The sequence below is a fragment of the Aquila chrysaetos genome, chromosome 1 (assembly GCF_900496995.4).
Source record: "Aquila chrysaetos chrysaetos chromosome 1, bAquChr1.4, whole genome shotgun sequence".
NCBI lineage: Eukaryota > Metazoa > Chordata > Aves > Accipitriformes > Accipitridae > Aquila > Aquila chrysaetos.
In genome coordinates, this window is record NC_044004.1 from 85221397 (window position 1) to 85240019 (window position 18623).

Genomic DNA, 18623 nt, shown 5'->3' on the forward strand with positions numbered 1-18623 from the left:
TGATCTATTATATGATACAGCTCTGGTGCACCTGATGTTTTGTTTATTCCTGCCTGTTTGATTTAAGTAGCAGCAAGTCTTCAGTGAACTGCCTTATACTGCCTCACTTGCAGTTAAAGTGCTGTTTGGTAACATGTTGTATTATTATCTGAGTGGTTTCTGACCCCGTCTTTCCCCAAAGCCTTTCTTTTGGTGTCTTGGCACAGATAATCCATAAGGTGTCTCTTGCACAGTTTTTGTTTTCACCAAATTGTAGGGTCAGGTTCCTTTGGAACTCCAGCTCTACTCTTTTTTTTTTTTTTAAAGTTAAGATAGTAACCTGTAAGGTTAGTCTGTAGACATACAGCTGCTAATCACTGCTTGAGAAACTTAACTTTGAAATATGTGTAATGGTGTGTATATATACCGCTCACTGTTTCCTCTGATCTGAGAAGTTAGTACTGCAGACTTTCAGCTCTATACAGAGTAACTTGTACGCACAGGGCAAAATCAGTGTTTGTCATAAGCCTGTTGAAAAGACAGGTTCTGATGAAGTGGAAGCTGCTTTTTTTTCATAACTTTTTAATAACACTAAATCAGAACAGCTGGCCTTGTGACAACTTTTACAGTGAAGCAGATCTCCCAAAATGCAAGAAGCAAGTTCCTCTCGACACTATGAACTGTACTAGAAAATGTGTAGAACCGTGATACTGCAAACTGTACTGTACATAAACTTGGTTTAACATCTGAGTTGTACTTTTTTTGTCATGTTTGACGATGGGCCTGCTGGGTCGGACCTTGCTTACTCTTTTCTCACACATAAGTATCTGGGTGCATAGTAGCAGCTGTAATAAATGCTATGTTTTCAGTAGTATTCAATGTTTTTGTTGTTCTCAGCTGTAAGACCAAGTCTAACCACTGTGTTGTCTTGAATTCTTTGTAATCATTGTTTAAGATTGAAAAGCCCCTCACCTGCCTTACTGTAACCTGAGCAGAGCAATCCCGCATGCCTGTCTACCACATAATAGGGCTTTAGGACTTAATAGGAATACTGAATACAGGGGCAAACACAGGTGCATAACTTCTGGCTTCCTTCTCATTTGCAAGATAGCAGCCAAGTAAGTGAAGTGGAGAATGGTCAGGCAGCCAAGCACAAAAAAGATAAGAGCACCTCGTTTAAGTGTGCTGCCTTAAATCTTTTTGCTTTAGAAGTCTGGTTTTTTTCCCCTCAGAAAAACTGGACATCGAAAATGGAGCACTTGTGAGGTGGAGCGAGCAGGTGTGTGCTGGCTCTCCCCATTCCACCTGAAGCTGCCTTTGCCAAATATTTGTGTCTGTCAGCCCTTGCTCCAGCCTTACTCCCAGCAGTGGACTCTGTCAGTTATTTTGAGGAAACTGGGAGTAGCCTCTGGCTGTTGCTCGTGTTTCTCAGCCATCCCCTTCTCCTCCCTTCTGCAGTCTCCTCCCCAGTGTGACTTCTCTCTGTATAAAGCAGCTGTTTTTTGGTAATAAAGCGAAGGAAGAAGGGGAGCAACAAGGAGTCTTCAACCTGTGTTATACTGAAGCACTGGCTGGGTCTGCTGGGAAATGATTCAGCCTGCAAGGCTTATTAACGTTTATTTAAAAGTGGCAAATACAGAGGATCTTATTTAGTCTACAGGAAAAGCTGAGAGTGATACTTCTGTTCTCGTTTACTAGAGTAGGCGTGGAGAATGGGTCCAGTGAAAGAGCATAAGTCAGATGAGAGTTGCGCCTAATGTTTGGGTAATTGTGATGTGATGGTAGTCAGCAGCAAAAGTTGGACAGACTGTGGGGCCAGGTGTGGAGCGGAAGCAGTTTCTTTAAAGGTTATTGCACTATTGTTCCTTCGTCCACATGCAGATATTTCATTTGGTGGTTATAGCAAATTCTGTGCTATGCTAGGAATAGCGATTATCTGACTTTCACCCGTACTGTTGCACCTGTTAGTAAAACATTAATATATTCTCAGGAAATCAATTTTAGAAGCCATCTCTTCCTGGCAAATGGCTAGCAAATCTTGACTGCTGTGACCCCGATACATCTGTACACTTAAGTAACTATTTGGTCCGATGCCTGGAAGTGTCCTGGGAGCTCCCCTTCTTTGTGGAAGGCACTGCTGTCAAACAAGGAAAGCGATGTGCGTGAGCCAGAAGGCGAGGTAATTCAGTGACTGTCACTTTGGGGCTGTGTGGCAGTAGCTCCTTTTTAGCTCACTTTCCCCAGTGTGAAATGAAGGACTGGACTGTGATACAAAAAGGGTTGTTTCTCAGAGTTGGAAGTAAGGGTTCTGTGTAAGAACTGCAACTTTGGGGCACAGTTTGAGAGTTAAATCATTTGAATTTGCAGGAGAAAGGTTGTAAATGCATTGGGGTGTCTTGCTAAATCTACTTTGTTGGCCTGTACAGCGAACGACATCTTGATAAGTATCTTTATTGTCATATGTAAGTTTCTCCATTACTAATAACATCCCAATTCCAAGGTCTGTTGCGTTTCCGGAAAGGTAGTTGCATACAATAAAATGCTTAACCATTACAAATGCTTTAATTTCTTTATGCTGAATTAAAGTTCTTTTGTGACCAGCAAAGGTTATTATTGTAATATAAGTCTTACATAGCTGATCAGGTGTTTCTGCTGTACATTTGCACATTTGGTACCGTAGTTGCGTAGTTCTGAATCTCGGCTCCTTTTCTGTAACCACTTCTGAAAAAATAATTCTTTGTGAGATTAGACATCCCAGAGCCACCTATAGACAGGTTGTTGTTAAACAGGAAATCTTCAATTCCACACGTGACTTGAAAACTGCAGGCACAAATGTGGCAGGTGTCCTTAGCCCCATGTCTTTAGAAGGCGCTCCCAGGGGTCACCTATGGCTCGGAGAGGTCATTCTGCCATTTAGGCAGTTCACTCGTAGCCAGGACACTCCCAACGGTGCCCAGGCTTTGGCATTTTTTCCGGCTTCTGAAAAATTCTCATGGTGTAGCGGGAATGGTTGCGTGTCTTCCCTGTGGCATAGGAAAGTGACGTTCACATGCAGCAATGCTGGGAGCGCTGGAAGCATCTGGGTAGAACGGTGTACAAATGGTACATCAGTGTGCCGAAGCTATTCCCAGCTCCTGAGTATCCTTTGGCCGTCTTCAGTCACGGCTGGAGCCATTGCCCAGCTAATGTGTGCACCCTCCGGGCTCACTTGGTGCTTGGATTGTCCTTCACGTGGAAAAGGTAGTGAGAATTTATACAGATATACAACTACTAGTTTGTTACAGATTGGGCTTGAAGCTTAGGTGTGAATTTTTTTGCTGAGAAATCATCAGCTGCTTTTATCTGTATACTATGAAGTAAAAATTGATATCCTATGAAGGGCTTTACTTGGCCTGGAGATTGAATGACATATTGCAGAATCCTTGCAGTCTTCATCTTGACTCTGTTAAAAAAAAAAAAAAAAAAAACAAAAACAAAACAAAACAAAAAACAAGAAACCAACACACCCCACCCCGCCCCAACCCCAAATCAGTCATACCTTAAGCAAAACTCTTTTTCTGGTAGCTCGTGTGCGTGACAAAATGGTATATGTGGACAACCTGCCTCACTTTTATTTTACTCATGAAACACAAAATCAGAAAGAAACATTTTTCTTACGGGGAATAGAATTATTTTTATGCATTTCTGAAGAAGCTGTGTCTTTTCCTTATTACTTTCATAAGCAGAAGACTTGGAGCCTTAAAAGCACTACTTTTTCCTGTAGTAGCAGCTGTAGCATCTGTATAGTACAAGAGTAGGGTGTAACAGCTGTATAGTAGCCTCTGCAGTCTGAGTCTGCTTTTGACATAGGTGCTGTTGAAAAGTTCTGCAGCCCTGCAATGCTTTGTAAATTTTGGGTTTGTCTGGAAAAAGAGATAGTTTTTTTTTTATCTACAAGTATGATTTTTCCTGTTTGACAGTCACTTTGTAAGAATGCCATGTGTAATTCCCATTTTGCCTATTTCAAAATGTTACTCTGTTTCTGTGTTACTTATAAAATCTATATTTTAAGGTCACTTTCTTGTAGCAAGTAAAAGCAACAGTTAGAGTAAGATTACTTTTGTTGTGTCTCTGACATCATTCCCTGAGGTCTTGTCATTTTCATAAAGATGTTAAACGGATTTTTTTTTCTCCCATTTTTACATCTGGGTGTTGTGTCTCATTCTGCCTTGTGAGCCTAATTGTTTGATATGAGTTTTGGAGGAGCTATTGGTGATGGAGATAAATGAGGCGGCAGGGGGCAGGAAGGGAAATCCAGTTTCATTCTTGAACAGTCATGATTGAGGTGTGATAGTAGTAAGTCTTCTAGATGCCAGTTTCTCTTCTTGCTGCTGAAAGAGGGGGGGTTGTGTTTCTCTCCTAGATTTTTGATGCCTTTCTGCACTACAAACTGACAACAGTATGGGCCTAACTGCTCACCAGGTGATACCTCAACAGATGATAGTATTTCTCCAAACGGCTGTTTTGCGTGGCCTTGCAGCCACTGAAATTTGAATCAAGGTCTCATGGCTGCTCTGACCTATGTGAGGAGACTGGCTTGGTCTGCTGCTAGTCCAGCTTTGAATGGGCAAAAAGATATGCCACAGCCCAACTGTAATACATCTCCTTGTCATGAGCTGTGGCCCACGTGTTCAGGATGTTATAAACGCTCGTGACAAATTTGAGGAGCCAATTTGTATTGAATAAAAATCGAATTTATTAGCAAGCGATAAGAGAGCAAAACAGCGCTGGGCGGCCGGGGAGGCAACGCTCCGCCATAGGCCCGCACCGTCAGGTCTAATTGTGCAGGTTAAGTACAGGTTCTACATACATATTCACTGGATTCCTGAGAAATGTTATACATATTCATTAGTTTTCCCAGGAAACTATTAACATATGTAAATATCCTTTACTCAGGCGCATTGAAGGTCTCTGGTGGTCTTCAGGAGTCCTCTGGTGGTCTTCCATAGTCTTCCTCACTTGTCCGCTATTTGACCCTCCTCAGGTGATTCTGCGCAGTATGGTCCTTTACATGTTTTGATACCTTAGTGCTTGTTAGTGTTCTTATTATCTAAGTTCTCATTAGTGGTATAGCACCATATGGTTAGTTTAAGCTAAATTATCTACAAGGATGGGAACAAAAGGCAGGAGTTCTTATCTTTTCTGGCCTTATCTATTCAAGCAAGGCCTCTACTTGTGTCTTCTTAACAAGATCGTAAATTCATCGAACACTTAATTAAGTCTTGTGATCGCTGTTGGTTCCTTCTTGCTCATCATTCCTAAGTACCAGTACCAGTCTCTGACAGGTTTAATCCTTGACAAACACCAGTCCTTGGTATGTAAAGTTACAGAGAGACAATCATTAAGCAATAAGCAGTTTGTTCTCTATATCAGTCCCCCTGCTTTTTTTTTTTTTTTCTTTAAACCTTTGCAACTATAGGATTCCGCTACTTCCGAGAGACCGTGTGAAGTATTTTTCGACTTCTACTTGATGTCTGATTTTATTTCGTTTCCAACTTTTGTAATTCCCTACTGTTATATGGCTTTTGCAAGAACTATATACATACTCTCCTACTTCCCTTAGACCTACGGTTATACAAGATCAAGCAAAAAGGTTAAAGATTACATATGCAGAGAGGGTCACATTTCACCATGCGGCCCTATCGTTGTTCTATATTGACACGGATCAGGTTAATATATTTCACATCTAGTAAGTTATTGCTGTTGTTCTTTCCCCCCCTCCTTATCTAGTAAGTTATAGCCATTGCCCTCTTCCCTTTACACATCACTTAAGCAAGCTTTGTTATTTACACCAGGCATATGTTAACTCTCAATGTGTCTCTTCCCCCTCCTTGATTTCATGAACAAAGTTAACCCGTTCATTACAAGGATGCTTCCCAAAGTCAGGTAAGCTTTTGTCTCGAGTTAAGACTGCAAGTCCAGCTTTTTCGTGCAAAAGGCACAACATACAGGACGTACAGTTATCTTTTCTCATAGATGGTGAGCTATGACAGTGGCACTAGGAAAATTTCTGCCTGAATTTCCTCCCTCCCTTGCTTTAAACAGGCAGCAGTGTGTGTATTCTAGGGCTTTAACCAGAGGTGATAAAGGTTTGGGGTTTTTTTTGTTGTGGTTTTTTGTTTTTTGTTTTTTTTTTTTTAAATTTGTGAATGTTGGTTGAGTGACAGGACCATGTTACTTGTAGCTTGGACCGATTGAAATACTGGTGCCAGTGTTTTGTCAGGTGTGGGCTTCTCAACACAAGCCAAATCTGCGATAGCTCTGGAAAGTGTTGCAGAGAAGTGCATAAGCAACTCAAATGTTTTTTAAAAAAAAATCATTTATTCCACAGAGTTTCAGATATCATGTAGTAAGTATAGTTGTTACAGTTCCTTGTTCATTTTATTAAACGATGAAATGTATGGTATTAAGGTCCTTAGAAAGTTATTTCCTGTATGTTCAACTATGTAACCAGTGATCAAAAATTTTATAGCAGATTTTACAAACTTTTATATGCTCTAAAATGTCCAAATAGTTCAAAGTTTAATCTTCTCTTTCTATATAATTTCTAATCTAATTCCTTGATGTCAGGATTGGTTCTTTTTTAGCACAGACACACATGCAGTAAAAATATTTTTAAAATGAAGTTGCCCAAGTAACGAAATAGTACATACCATGCACCTCAATGTCGGTATGCCCTGAACGGTTCACATCAAGATCTTGGGGTTAGGAGGTTTAGTGGGAGCTTTGCAGAGGGCTTTTAAGAGAGTACATTTAGGCTGCAGAGACCTCCACAACTGTTAAAAGGACTTTGTGAAATGCAGTGCAGTCACGTTGGACCTAGTTTTGCCCATGTATACACCCCCTTCTCTTCAGGTCAGCATTAAGCTCCTCGCTTACCGTCCCCTTACAGGCAGAGCTTGTTCTCGGTGTAATTGAGAAGTTTTGACACTGTTAGACATGTGGCACGCTTACAGTATGCAAGGTCGTGAACAGAGATACAACAGATTTTAAGTTCATTTGTATTTTCCTCTTAGCCATGTCTTCCTGCTTAGGTCCTTTGCTCTTGGGATGCCACACATTATTATTATGTGTGTAATAAAATGTAATAAAATTGCAATGTAATAAATGTAATAAAATTGCAAACTCACAGACATAAGCTTGTTACACAAATGCTGTTGCCTAGTGCCTTTTGATGCCATTATTTTAGGTTCAAAGAAGGTTAAGTAATTGTCTTCTCCTTGCATCATTGTCTTTGTAAAATACAAGAAAGATCACCTGACGGTTTTTACCTTTTGGTGTTGCTTATAGGAGCTGCAGGGAAGTGCAAGTTAACATAGTACATAAAGTTGGTTAGTAGGATCAGCAGGCTTTATTTTGTAAAGCTGAACCAAAAGAAGTTTTGTGGGGTTTTTGTTTGTTTGGTTGGTTGGTTTTTTTAAATCTAGACCTCCCCTTTAAGCAGCCCCAGATCATGTTTATTTAGAAAAGAAGTAGTTTCCCTTTGTCTCTAGGTAGACACATCTGTGTGTGCAGTAGTCCAAATCCAGCCTGTGGTGTCAGTTGATGTTTTGGGTGCCTGTTTTTGCCTTACCACTGGAATACAGTGGAAGTACTGCTGGAGAGTAGAGGACTGGACCCTGACGGTCAGACTCTGACAGCTCGTTGTACATCAGTGATTTTTTTTTTTTTCTTTTACTCCTGTTTCATTTTTCTTTTTTAAAATGGAGGCAAACTTGTAGATGGATTCAGGTAGTCATGGTTTAAAGGATTATGGTTCTCACTATGTGGTGTCGTTGCAGTTTGAAGATACTCTGTATTTTTTCATTAAAATTAAAAAAAAATGGCACTGTGCAGTAAAAATCAGTCATACATATGTCCTTGCATATCAGTCTTGACAACACTGATACACTGCCTTCATTCTTGCTTTATCTTGCCGTGGCTGCATGTGGTAGGTCAGCCAGAGACTGCTTTCTTACTTTGCTAACCTTTACTAGGATTTCGGTGGATGTTGGCTACCCTTGCATGAGTTTCTTTTGAACCTCGCATCCCATTTGAGGTGAGTTAGCTGAAGGGGGCAAGTACGCTTGTGGCGTTAGGTCTGTCGGGAAGGGAGAAAGGCCTGAGAATGTGAATTCATAGGTCTCAAGCCAGTCTGATACTCCCACAAGGCAGCTTGCAGAACCACGCTGACGTTTAACAAAAGGAATATTTTACTGTGGAGAGGGTGTGTTTTCTCATCCTTGCAGAGAAGAATTGCTAATGAAAAGTGGGTTGACCAAGCTTACGATTCATGTGACTGAACATAAAGGAGTAAGTATTTGTCCACGTTACTACAGTGTCTGAATGCTCCCCCATGCCTTTTTAAGTGCTATGCCTCTTGCGGAGTCTCAGGCGGCCTTACTGTGTTTGTCCATATTGAGCTGGAGAAGTAGAGTCATTCCAGCTTTTCGGACTGGAAACTAAGGTGCAAGAAAACGGAGCTGATCGCCAAGCTTGCGCTGCATGTTTGTGACAGAGTGAGATGATGAACTTGGATCTTTCCAGTCCCAGCCTTACACCCTGGTCTCCAAGGCATAATCTTGTACTGCAGTGTCTCCCTTCTTAAAGTGTGCATGCCTTCCGTAAAGAAAACAAATAGACATCTGATGTCTTGGAAAAGTGCTCAAGTACTAGTCCTGCCTCAGGACACAATGCTGTAAGTGCGTAGCACTGAGAGGTTGAAACTTCAGGTGTTTTAAAATAAAAATTATGTGTCTCGAGATGAGGGAGAAGCTTTGGGACCGAGTTCCTATGCCTGTCTCCCCACTAATCCTGGAGCAGGTGTTTGCAAAACACAGCTGCTTTGCAGAAGTTAGGCGAGAATGTGCATTCCAGTCCGGCTTTCTGCTGAATGGAACACAGAGCGTACTTTTGAAAGAATAACAGTCTGACTGTTAGATGTTCTTCCCATTATCTCAGTTTGATTAAAAAGCATTCTTCAGGTCAATGGGGCTCTCTAAAAGTTAAACTACATTGTTCTGTTTCCAACTGTGACTCCAGTGCTCTCAGGAAGAGCCTACATGGTAGAGGATGTAGGAAAATAAAGTAAACGAACCCCTAGGGAACCATAATGAAATAGAAAAAAAAGCAGTGTAGCCTGTCAAAATAAGAATCGAGGAACCAAAACCCGAGTTCAGAAAGAGCTTTCCTTCTTTCTGCTTCACTAATACCTATCAGTGAAGACCAAAAAAGCATGCTGCAAGCAAAACGCATCTGAACTGGGAATGTGAGAAAGGTGTGTGGGATGGTGGCAGATACTAGGAGCTCTTGGAAGGAGGAGAGTAGCTTGGAAGGAACAAGATAGTGTGGAAAGGTACGGTTTCATAAGTGAACCTTTGAGCATCATAAAGTAAGAATTGTATTTATGGCATTAAAAAGAGCAACCAAGAGTTAATAGTGTTAACGTCAGTAGGAGTTTCTGTACCCAAACAAGTTCCTTCAGAAAAGTATCCCTTCTATTTTTGCTAAACTGTAATACTTCTTTTCAGTATTGCTTCTGTTGAAGGAAACTGTAGTCAAAAGTGTTGCTCATTGTTAATGCATCCTCTTCTGTATGTGCAGGAAAATCATACCTTCAGATGGGGAGAAGTTAATATAGAAATTAATACTCAACACAACTAGTTATGGATCGTATGCCACCAAGTTGGTGACAATAACAACATTTTTGAAGAAACATTCTGTGCTATCTTTGGATATGTTGCTTAATCTTAGCATGTCTCAGATTCCCATTTGAAATATGAGAAGAGTAGCGTTCTCCTGTATTTTACTTTTTCCACCAGGCTTTTCTGTGTCTGGGTGTTTGGTTTCAAAGCTCACCAATGCAGTAGGGTTGTACACTACCTCGCCCAGTAGCATCCGGGTCTCAGTGTGGACCTCTACCCATGAGGTACAGATAAGAATTAAAAAAATCAGTCAGATATGTACAGTGTCAAGTACGAATGACTGCAGTTAGCATCAGAGTGCCTCGTAAAGAGATAATGCTGCCTCGTAAATTGGGCTTTCACTCTAAAGCATCCTTCAGTAAGTACGCTGAGGCATGAATTGAGTGGTAGGAGTAGTTTCGGGCAGTGCACGAATGTTATGGTGACGTGTGATGCTGGAGATGCATAAATTTACGCTAATAATGAAATGTTCTGTGTTCTCCTTTTCAAGGGCTGTTGTAATGTGCAAGCATGTTCTCTGAACTGGTGTATAATTTGTAATCCTCTATCTTTGTGAAGGACCTAATGCAGATTTTAGGAAGTAACTTTTTTTTTTTTTTTCATTTAAACAGCAATTTTTTGTGTCATGGCAAGTTAAGTAACTGTCGTTAGACATGAGTAGTGTTTGGTGGGTGCTAGGGAATTCCTCACTGCTCCTCCCTGCTCAGAGAACTCCCTCATCTTGCCTGGCAGGAAGCTGAAACAAACATTTACGTGGCCTTCCTGAATTCCTAGCTAGTCACACCCCAAAATTTCAGCCTGTTCGTGGCGGGGGGAACTTCTGCAGAGTGGAATGCCTTGATCTTTTTTTCTCAGTCTTCTGCTGTGATGGTAAACTAGATTGCGGAGAATGTACGTGCTGCTGTGGCAGGGAGAGAAAAATCTTCTTTCTTTCACAAAGACTGACTAGTAACAAATGCTCATACAATGTTCCCGTAAATGCTGCATCTTCCTAGTGAATATGTGGTGTTATTCAGATGAGAACCATGTCTAATTGGAACTTCTTAAAAAGAAATTGGTGCACGCTTATTTCTGCAGAAGCTTGCAATTCTTTATGTTGAGTTTATTAAAGTCAAACTGATTTTTTTTTTTTTTTTAAACTGGTTCGATGCAAAAATACGTCTACAGAAGCTTGCAGTGTCTTGTGGACAGTTTTAAGTCAGGTCAGTTACTAATTGACTATGTTTGGTACTGAAATGAGCCCGCTTTAAGCCAGTCTTAGGAATAATCATGCTACCTTTTGTACTGTTTTAACTACCTTAGTTGAGAATCTCCCTTAAGGTAAATGGGTGCACTTTTCTTGTGTGGGCAAGCCCGGAGAGAAAAGACGGATCTCTGAGCTGGGATAGCGAGGTACCCGATGCACATCCCAAGGGGCAAAGAATTGAAAAAGACCAAGACTCAAAGAAATAACATACACATTCATGCAGGAAATAAAGGAGTAAATCCTTGCCAGTTAAAAAAAGTGGAAGGTATACCAAGAGGTTCTTTGTCCCTACCTCAGGAAGTACTTGCTTAGATGCTGGGGGATGCTTCCAGATCCTGGAGTTTTAGAATTCAAGTGTTAAGTGTTAAGCTCCTCATTCTCTTGAACGCTCTTGTTTTCTATATTTATAAAGGCTTACCCCGGAAGAGCCTGAGCCTATTTCTGCTTTCTTTGCGATTCAAATTTGACAGCAATACCTTCTGTTATTCTTTATCCAGTAACAGTATATATAGTAATAGTATATATTTAAAACAGGGGATTTCAAAGAGGTAAAGTGTCTGATGCAGAAAACACATCTTGTGTTCTGCTTCTGCACCAACCGGTCCCATGATCTATTTTTCTTTTACTTTTAGGCTGTTAGGGACATTGTTGTGAGGATAAAATTATGTTGATATATTTCTAAAACCATTTATCTAAATGAACGAATGTTTCACATGTTTTTCTGATATGACTCAAGAATAATTTTGCTTGCTTTGGTTTTTTTTTGGAGGAGGGGGAGGGGGAGGCAGGGGCCTTCTGTCCCACTGCCCTTTTTGTTACAAAAAAGCAGCCAGTTAATACTAAGCTCCGCTCCAAGTGAGCTTGCTTCTGTGTCACTTCAACAATAATGTGTTGCACTCCTAATGTTTTATTCTGCCATAATATTGTTGATGGTTTTTCTCACTGGCTATAGGAAAATGAATTTATTTTACTCAAATCCAGGCTTTCTTTTTTTTCTTCATTTTGTAGATGTTGAAGCATCTTCTATAGAGCAAGGGGGGCTTCGTCGCTGAGACTAGTATTTAGAAAATACATACGTATGAGATGGTGCCTTTTCCTATTTAGCATCTTTCAGAAGTTAGGCTTGCTGAAATACACCCCAAGTAGTCAACACAGCAAGTAAGGCACAATAATGCCCTTTTGGAATTATCTCAAGGATTGTGAAAAGCTGCTGCCTTATACCTGTGGTGCACCTGCAGTATTTTAGCTCTGTGTCATGGTTTAACGCCAGCCAGCAGCTAAGCACCATGCACCCACTCACTCACTTCCCCCCGACCCACTGGGACAGGGGAGAGAATCAGAAGGGAACAGGTAAAACCCATGGGTTGAGATAAGAACAGTTTAAGAGAACAGAAAGGAAAAAACTAATAACGAAAAGCAAGCTCTGCCCAGCATGGTTAGGTGCAGCGCATGCGTAGCAACAGTTGTACCGTGGAATGTGTTTTACTTGGGTTTCCCAGGAAATTTGCGTGAAAAAGAAAACTTTTGTCTTTGCTCTTTTGGGAGGTCAGCAGCAGCCCCCAACTGAAATTTCCAGCGCAGAGCTCGGCGTACCCGTTTAGCTCCTCCGAGTACTGATATTGTGCCTGTCTGTGCTAGGCTGAGTTTGGCAGGAATGAGGAAGTGTGTATGTGTGGAAGTTAGGTGTATTAAATAGGAACGGTGGAGGAGCTTTCCTCTTTGGTATCTATTTTTAGACGATGAATGTGTGTGTGTGTCTGTGTGTGTGTGTGTGTGTGTGTCTGTGTGTGTGTTGTAATGAACGAGTTAACTTTGTTCATGAAATCGCATGTGGAGGTAGGAATATTCTTCACTTATCTAAGACCATGAGTACCGATGATTAGCATATGTAGAGAGACGTTTACAGAGCATGAATGGGACTTGAGTCACCTAAAGAACAGCTGAGGAAGACTTCGGCCTTCATCCCAACAACCACCAGAAGGCAAATTACGACCACTTAACACCTGATGGCACAAGATACCGAAGATACCAGCCAGCCGTCAGGTATCAGGGACTAAAAAGACTGTATAAATAAAGAGGCTCTTCCCCTGTTTGGGTGCGAGCTTGTGGCGGAGCACTGTCTCCCCGGCCACCCAGCGCTGTTTTGCTCTTTTATCGCTTGCTAATAAATTTGATCTTTTATTTAATACAAATTGGCTCCTCCAATTTGTCACGAGTGTCTATAACGTGTGTGTCTGCGCGCGTGTGTGTCTGCGCGCGTGTGTGTCTGCGCGCGTGTGTGTCTGCGCGCGTGTGTGTCTGCGCGTGTGTGCGTCTGCGCGTGTGTGCGTCTGCGCGTGTGTGCGTCTGTCTGCGTGTGTGCGTCTGTCTGCGTGTGTGCGCCTGTCTGCGTGTGTGCGCCTGTCTGCGTGTTTAAAAACTACCGGAAGCCTTAGATACGCTGGTGTTACTGGAAAAAAATAAGGGCTGCACCCTGAATAATATAAAGCACCCCCCCCAACCCCCGAAAGAACAAAACCCCCAGCTGGAGTTCTGTCAATCAATTATACAGGATTATTTAAAAAATTGTGGCGTTTTTTACTTCCACTAACTTTTTTTAACCAAAGGCCCCGTACCTTTGATGGTTCTTTGAGTGTGCCGTAACGATTTAAGGAACCTTTTGATCTCTTGTGAAAAGGTTACTCTGCACGTTAGTATATTTTATTGCTCAAGTTGCTGTTTCATTGTTTGCTTCTTTTTGTACGAATCTGAAACCCTTTTGGCCAGACTGGACTTGATGATTTTCTTAAAAGCTAGGTGAAAAAGTGTCGTGGTTGAACCCCAGCCAGCAACTAAGCGCCACGCAGCCGCTCGCTTGCTTCTCCTCACCCAGTGGGATGCGGGAGAGAATCTGGGGGGGAAGGGGCGGGGGGTAAAACTCATGGGTTGAGGTAAAGATGGTTTAATAGGACAGAAATGAAGAAAGTAATAATGACAATAATAATAATAATGATGATGATAATAAAATGACAGTAATAATAGTAGTAGTAGTAATAATAATAATAAAAGGACGGGAATATACAAAACAAGTGGTGCACAATGCAATTGCTCACCTCTCGCTGACCGATGACCCCTGGCCTGCCGCCCCTCCCCCCCCGGCCAACTCGTCCCACTGTGTATAGTGGACACGACATCACACGGTATGGAATATCCCTTTGGCCAGTTTGGGTCATCTGTCCTGGCTGTGTCCCCTCCCAACTTCTTGTGCCCCTCCAGCCTTCTTGCTGGCTGGGCATGAGAAGCTGAAAAAATCCTTGATTTAGTCTAAACACTACTCACCAACCTCTGAAATCATCAGTGTGTTATCAACATTCTTCTCATGCTGAATCAAAGACATAACCTTATACCAGCTACTCGAAAGAAAGTTAACTCTATCCCAGCTGAAACCCTGACACTGTGTTTTAACACTGTGTGATTTTTGGCCTAGACAGGGCCAGGCAGCGATACCTTATATTTTTGAGAAACAGTGCAGCTTGATCTCGGGCATGGCTCAGTATGTTCTCATGTAGAAGTAATGATACTTACTAAAAAGGAAGTTTTATACATCTTAGTTTTCTGCAAGTGGATCAGTGATTATTTTGCTGGTGACTGAAGGATGGGAGGAAGACAAGGTTTTTAAGGAAAGGTGACGTCTGTTATTGGAACATAAGATTTAAGTGACTAAAAACATAATCTTTCAGGCACCCATACCCTTCTGGTTCAAAATAGGAGCCGGAGACTTCAAGTGAAGTTGGCTAGAATAGTTGTTAAACATGGATTTACTGTTGATTTAGTATAACCTCTGCTAGATAAAGGAATACTTTGGGAATCTGGAATTCTTAACTGGACAGGAAAAGTAAAATTCAATACTCTGTTTCTTATCTGTCTTTTACATGTAATTAATTGAGGTGTTTTAATCCATATGTTAGTCTTTCATATTTTTTTACTGTGTGGCAGATGCACTTCTGAAACAGCTTCAAACTAAGGTGCTTCTGGATAACAGCTGGTTAAGTGGCCAGAGATTGACCTGATAGCTCTGCATCAGAATTTTGAAGCTTAGATGCAGGCTTTTCACTCAGTTGAAGGACATTACCGTGCATGTCTATATTTAAAAACTTAACCAAAGGGAATTTTTCACGTTTTGTGGCAGTCCTTTATTTGAAATTTGATACATTTTACACTTGAGAGAAAGGTCTTTATTGATGCTGTATTCTGTCTACTTAGATTGACAAATGCTACTGCTTTTTATTGCAATACTCGCATCGAGATAGTGGGCGGATGTAATAATCCTTCCCCTTTCAGGTAGATCTGGATTGAACTTGGAGGCACTGGTTTGCCTTGGGTTGCCTGAGAGTGCGCTTTCCAGTCAGCATTCACTACTTCAGACATGAAAAGGTGAAAAGTGTGCAGTGAAGCCACTTCAGTGCAAGATTTAGGAAGTCTTCACTTCATTCTCGTGTGTGCAGAGTACGTTGGAGCGAGTGCAATGACCCCTGCAAATGGAGAAGGGCTTTAGATTAGGCTAAGAGACTTGTAGAAACCATTTTGAAGAATCACGCTTTTGTTGAAGGGTCTGTCCAATATTCAGTGCTTCTGTCCATCTGATGCGTGTTTTCTCTTTTTAATGACTGAGTTCTAGGGCACTGTGTTCAAAGCCTAACAAGTAATTTTTAGTGTATGGTATCCTTTCTTGTTTTTTTTTTTTTTTTTTTTTTGCCCTGCATACCGCGCCCCCCCCCCCCCCGCAATTGGTTTTTCTTTTCATGCTTTGTACTTAAGGATACAGAAACTATATTGACCCTACCACACCAAGCAGTTTAAGTATGTAGTAGTTAATTTGGTTAGTTGCTGGCTGAAGAATGAAGTATTAAATCTGTTTAGATTTATATTGGTACACTGTGAAAATTTGGTATTCTTATGTAAACGTGACTTTGGCCATAGTTCTGGAGATAAAAAACAAGCGCTTAGATTACTCTGGATATATAACGAAAAATGCATCTTAGTAGAAGTTACTTTTTGATAAACTGCTGCTATATCGTACATCTGCAGTAGTGATCAATTTTGAAGAGTGGTTTAAGGGTTTGTAAAAGTAGAACAGGCAATAGACAAACTAGCTACGATAGGCTGAGGACTGTCTCCTTATATTTACAGAACCCTTAACCCAACCGTGAACCCAAAGTCTGTGGCAATAATGAATAGTAATAATTGTACCTTTTTTTTTTCCTAGGTCACTAGCAAGTGTAGGAAAAGAACTGAAAGGTAACTTCTTGCAGGCTCTGGCAGAAAGAGAGGAAGCCAATCGTACTGGAAAAATTTATGTGAGTACCTGTGAGATCACAATCTTCTTAACAGCTCAAAAATTAATCTGAATAGGAAAGCAAGGTATTTTACAGGAAAACTTCAGGTGGAACATTTGAAAAAGACTGTTTGATTTAGGAGAGATTTCTTGAAACCTAGAAATTTGTTGATGTTAATTTTTTTGTAAATAAGCATAGTCTACGAAAATGCTGCCGTGAAGTCTACAAAAGGTAAGTGCTGAGCTGAAGGATACAAAAGGAAAAACATTTAGTGAATTGTGTTTTGAATCCATAAGAAGTTGTAGATTCCCGTCTTGCAAAATTCGTTCCCATGCGTGCTTTAAATAGAGGAAGATGCAGTCTGACTGTTGGAGGAATCTCTTTGAAACTCATTAACATTGGTGCTATTGGAGTTTCCCTGCTGAGTTTTGGTGGGGTGCTTGATATGTTGGGCCTAACATAGGAAAGTGTTATGCATATGGCCATGTGCCTCGTGACTCAGCCCGCTCCTACACAGTAGCCAAGCTGCCTGTGCGCTGTGCTTGCCAGTGGTTTACTTGACCAGGATCATGCTGGCAGAGGCCGCGTGGGAATCTCTCCTGCTTTGCCTGTGACTCCCTTGCATTCACGTAGGTATGTTCAGCGGACAGTGCTGCTGAAGTTTAAATTTCCACTTGTAAGTATAACTAGATCAATATCCTTCAATTTAAAGGGAGGATGCTCCTATATCCTTGGCTTTTTAATAGCTTTAGTTTTGCACAAAGAAGAGTTTGCGCTCGTGTGCTGTACGAGGAGGGAAGTTTTGAGTTTCACGATTTAAGTTTGATCTGCTTCCATTTAAACTTCATAACACAACTGAAAATGAGCCCAGAATGGTCATCCTAGTCTTACTGCTGTGTTTAGCTAGAACAGTGCTGTTTCTTGCCTTCTTTCTACGGTAGCAGGAGCCTGGATTTCTGTCTGTTAGATTGTCTCTCATGTTAAAGAAAAATAATAAAAGTGACTGCAAAGGCAGCGCTGGGCTTTCTGGAAGTCAGAAGTGATTGTGATCTTATTTCCTGGTTCTGCTTGCTTAGGAAGTTGATCGGGCATACACTAATGATTTTTTTGCTTTCCTTGAACTCTCCTAATTGAAGTAAAAGCATAACTCCCCTTCCTCCCTCCCCTAATTCTAGGGTTGATATTTATTCTTTTATGGCTAGCTAATTGATCTCTAGAATTTGCAGAGGAAATGCTGCCTGAAGTGTGGTTCCACAACATATGTGAGCAAGCTTTCTCATTAAGCTTCAAACACCTTGTGGTTTCAGCTGCCTGACAAATATCCTGGGAACTGTGCTTCTTGGGATATTTAGGGATTTCTACGGGAGAAATGGGACCCAAAAGGTTAAATGTATGGCAGAAATGAAGCGGGGTGGAACAATGCCGTGATGGTTTAGCCTTGAAAATGGAAGCATTCTGTGACTTATTCTACATGTTTGCCATGATGTTAAAAAGAAAAAGAAAAAAAAGAAGGCAATTGCTAATTGTAGCACCTTACTCTTTTAGTTCCCTTTCTGGCTGTAGTTTTCAGAGCATTTTATAAAGGAAATGTAATTTTTTCATTTTACAGATGGGGGCACTACTGAGTTACGCAGAACCCTTTCAGCGTAGAAGAGGGCTGTCAGTTTATACTAACAGGTATTTCTGGCTTAATGCAGAACCCAGCACTTTGGACTGGCTGAGACCTCTCTACAGGTTGCTTCCAATGCCCTCACTGTGCTGATGGGGTGCTGTGTGGATCTGGGAGTGGGAAATGAAATGTGCTTTTCTGTTACCACAGAGGGCCTAAGGAGGGCACTGGAAAGAGTTGAGGTCAATAGTAGACTTCAGTCTTGTGGACACAGTGCAGTAGCATTCATTGAGCACCTGAAACTGGATCCAGTGCAGTCTGGGAACTCCTGGAAGCTTCTGCTAGAGATTCCTCTCCTTGGGTGAAACTCAGCCCTGAGAAACATGGACAGAAAAAGGTAGAATAGGGTCATAGGCTTAAAATGATTTTATTTATTTATTTTTAAAAATTTTTTTTAAAACTCCTTGGGTTTACTAAGCCAAAAGAGGTTTTGGGGTGATTTTTTTGTTTGTTTGTTTCCTTTTTCTGATGCTGTGAGGCATGTCTTTATATGTTGGAGCTAGTTTGGTTCTCCTCTCTGCTCTTGTGCTGTGTATCCTTATACTGCTGTTGCAGAGGTTATTGAAACAAGCAGGTGGGAGCCACCTCAGCTGTGTTAAGCAGAGCTTAGATTCAGAAAGCACTAGTAAGGTTTTAGCACGCTGCCTGCAGAGTTACATGTGGGGGTCTAAAAAGCGAAGGACGGTAAATTA

At 41.3% G+C, this 18623-nt stretch overlaps 1 protein-coding gene across 2 annotated transcripts in view; it reads left to right on the forward strand.

Annotated features, from left to right (window-relative positions):
• CFAP299 (cilia and flagella associated protein 299) overlaps positions 1 to 18623 on the forward strand; it is a 232971-nt gene that overhangs the window by 68696 nt on the left and 145652 nt on the right. For both annotated transcript variants that reach the window (XM_030006746.2, XM_030006813.1), the window contains exon 3: positions 16193 to 16283. In XM_030006746.2, coding sequence (XP_029862606.1) covers positions 16193 to 16283 — 91 coding nt within the window. The remainder of the gene's footprint in view (positions 1 to 16192; positions 16284 to 18623) is intronic.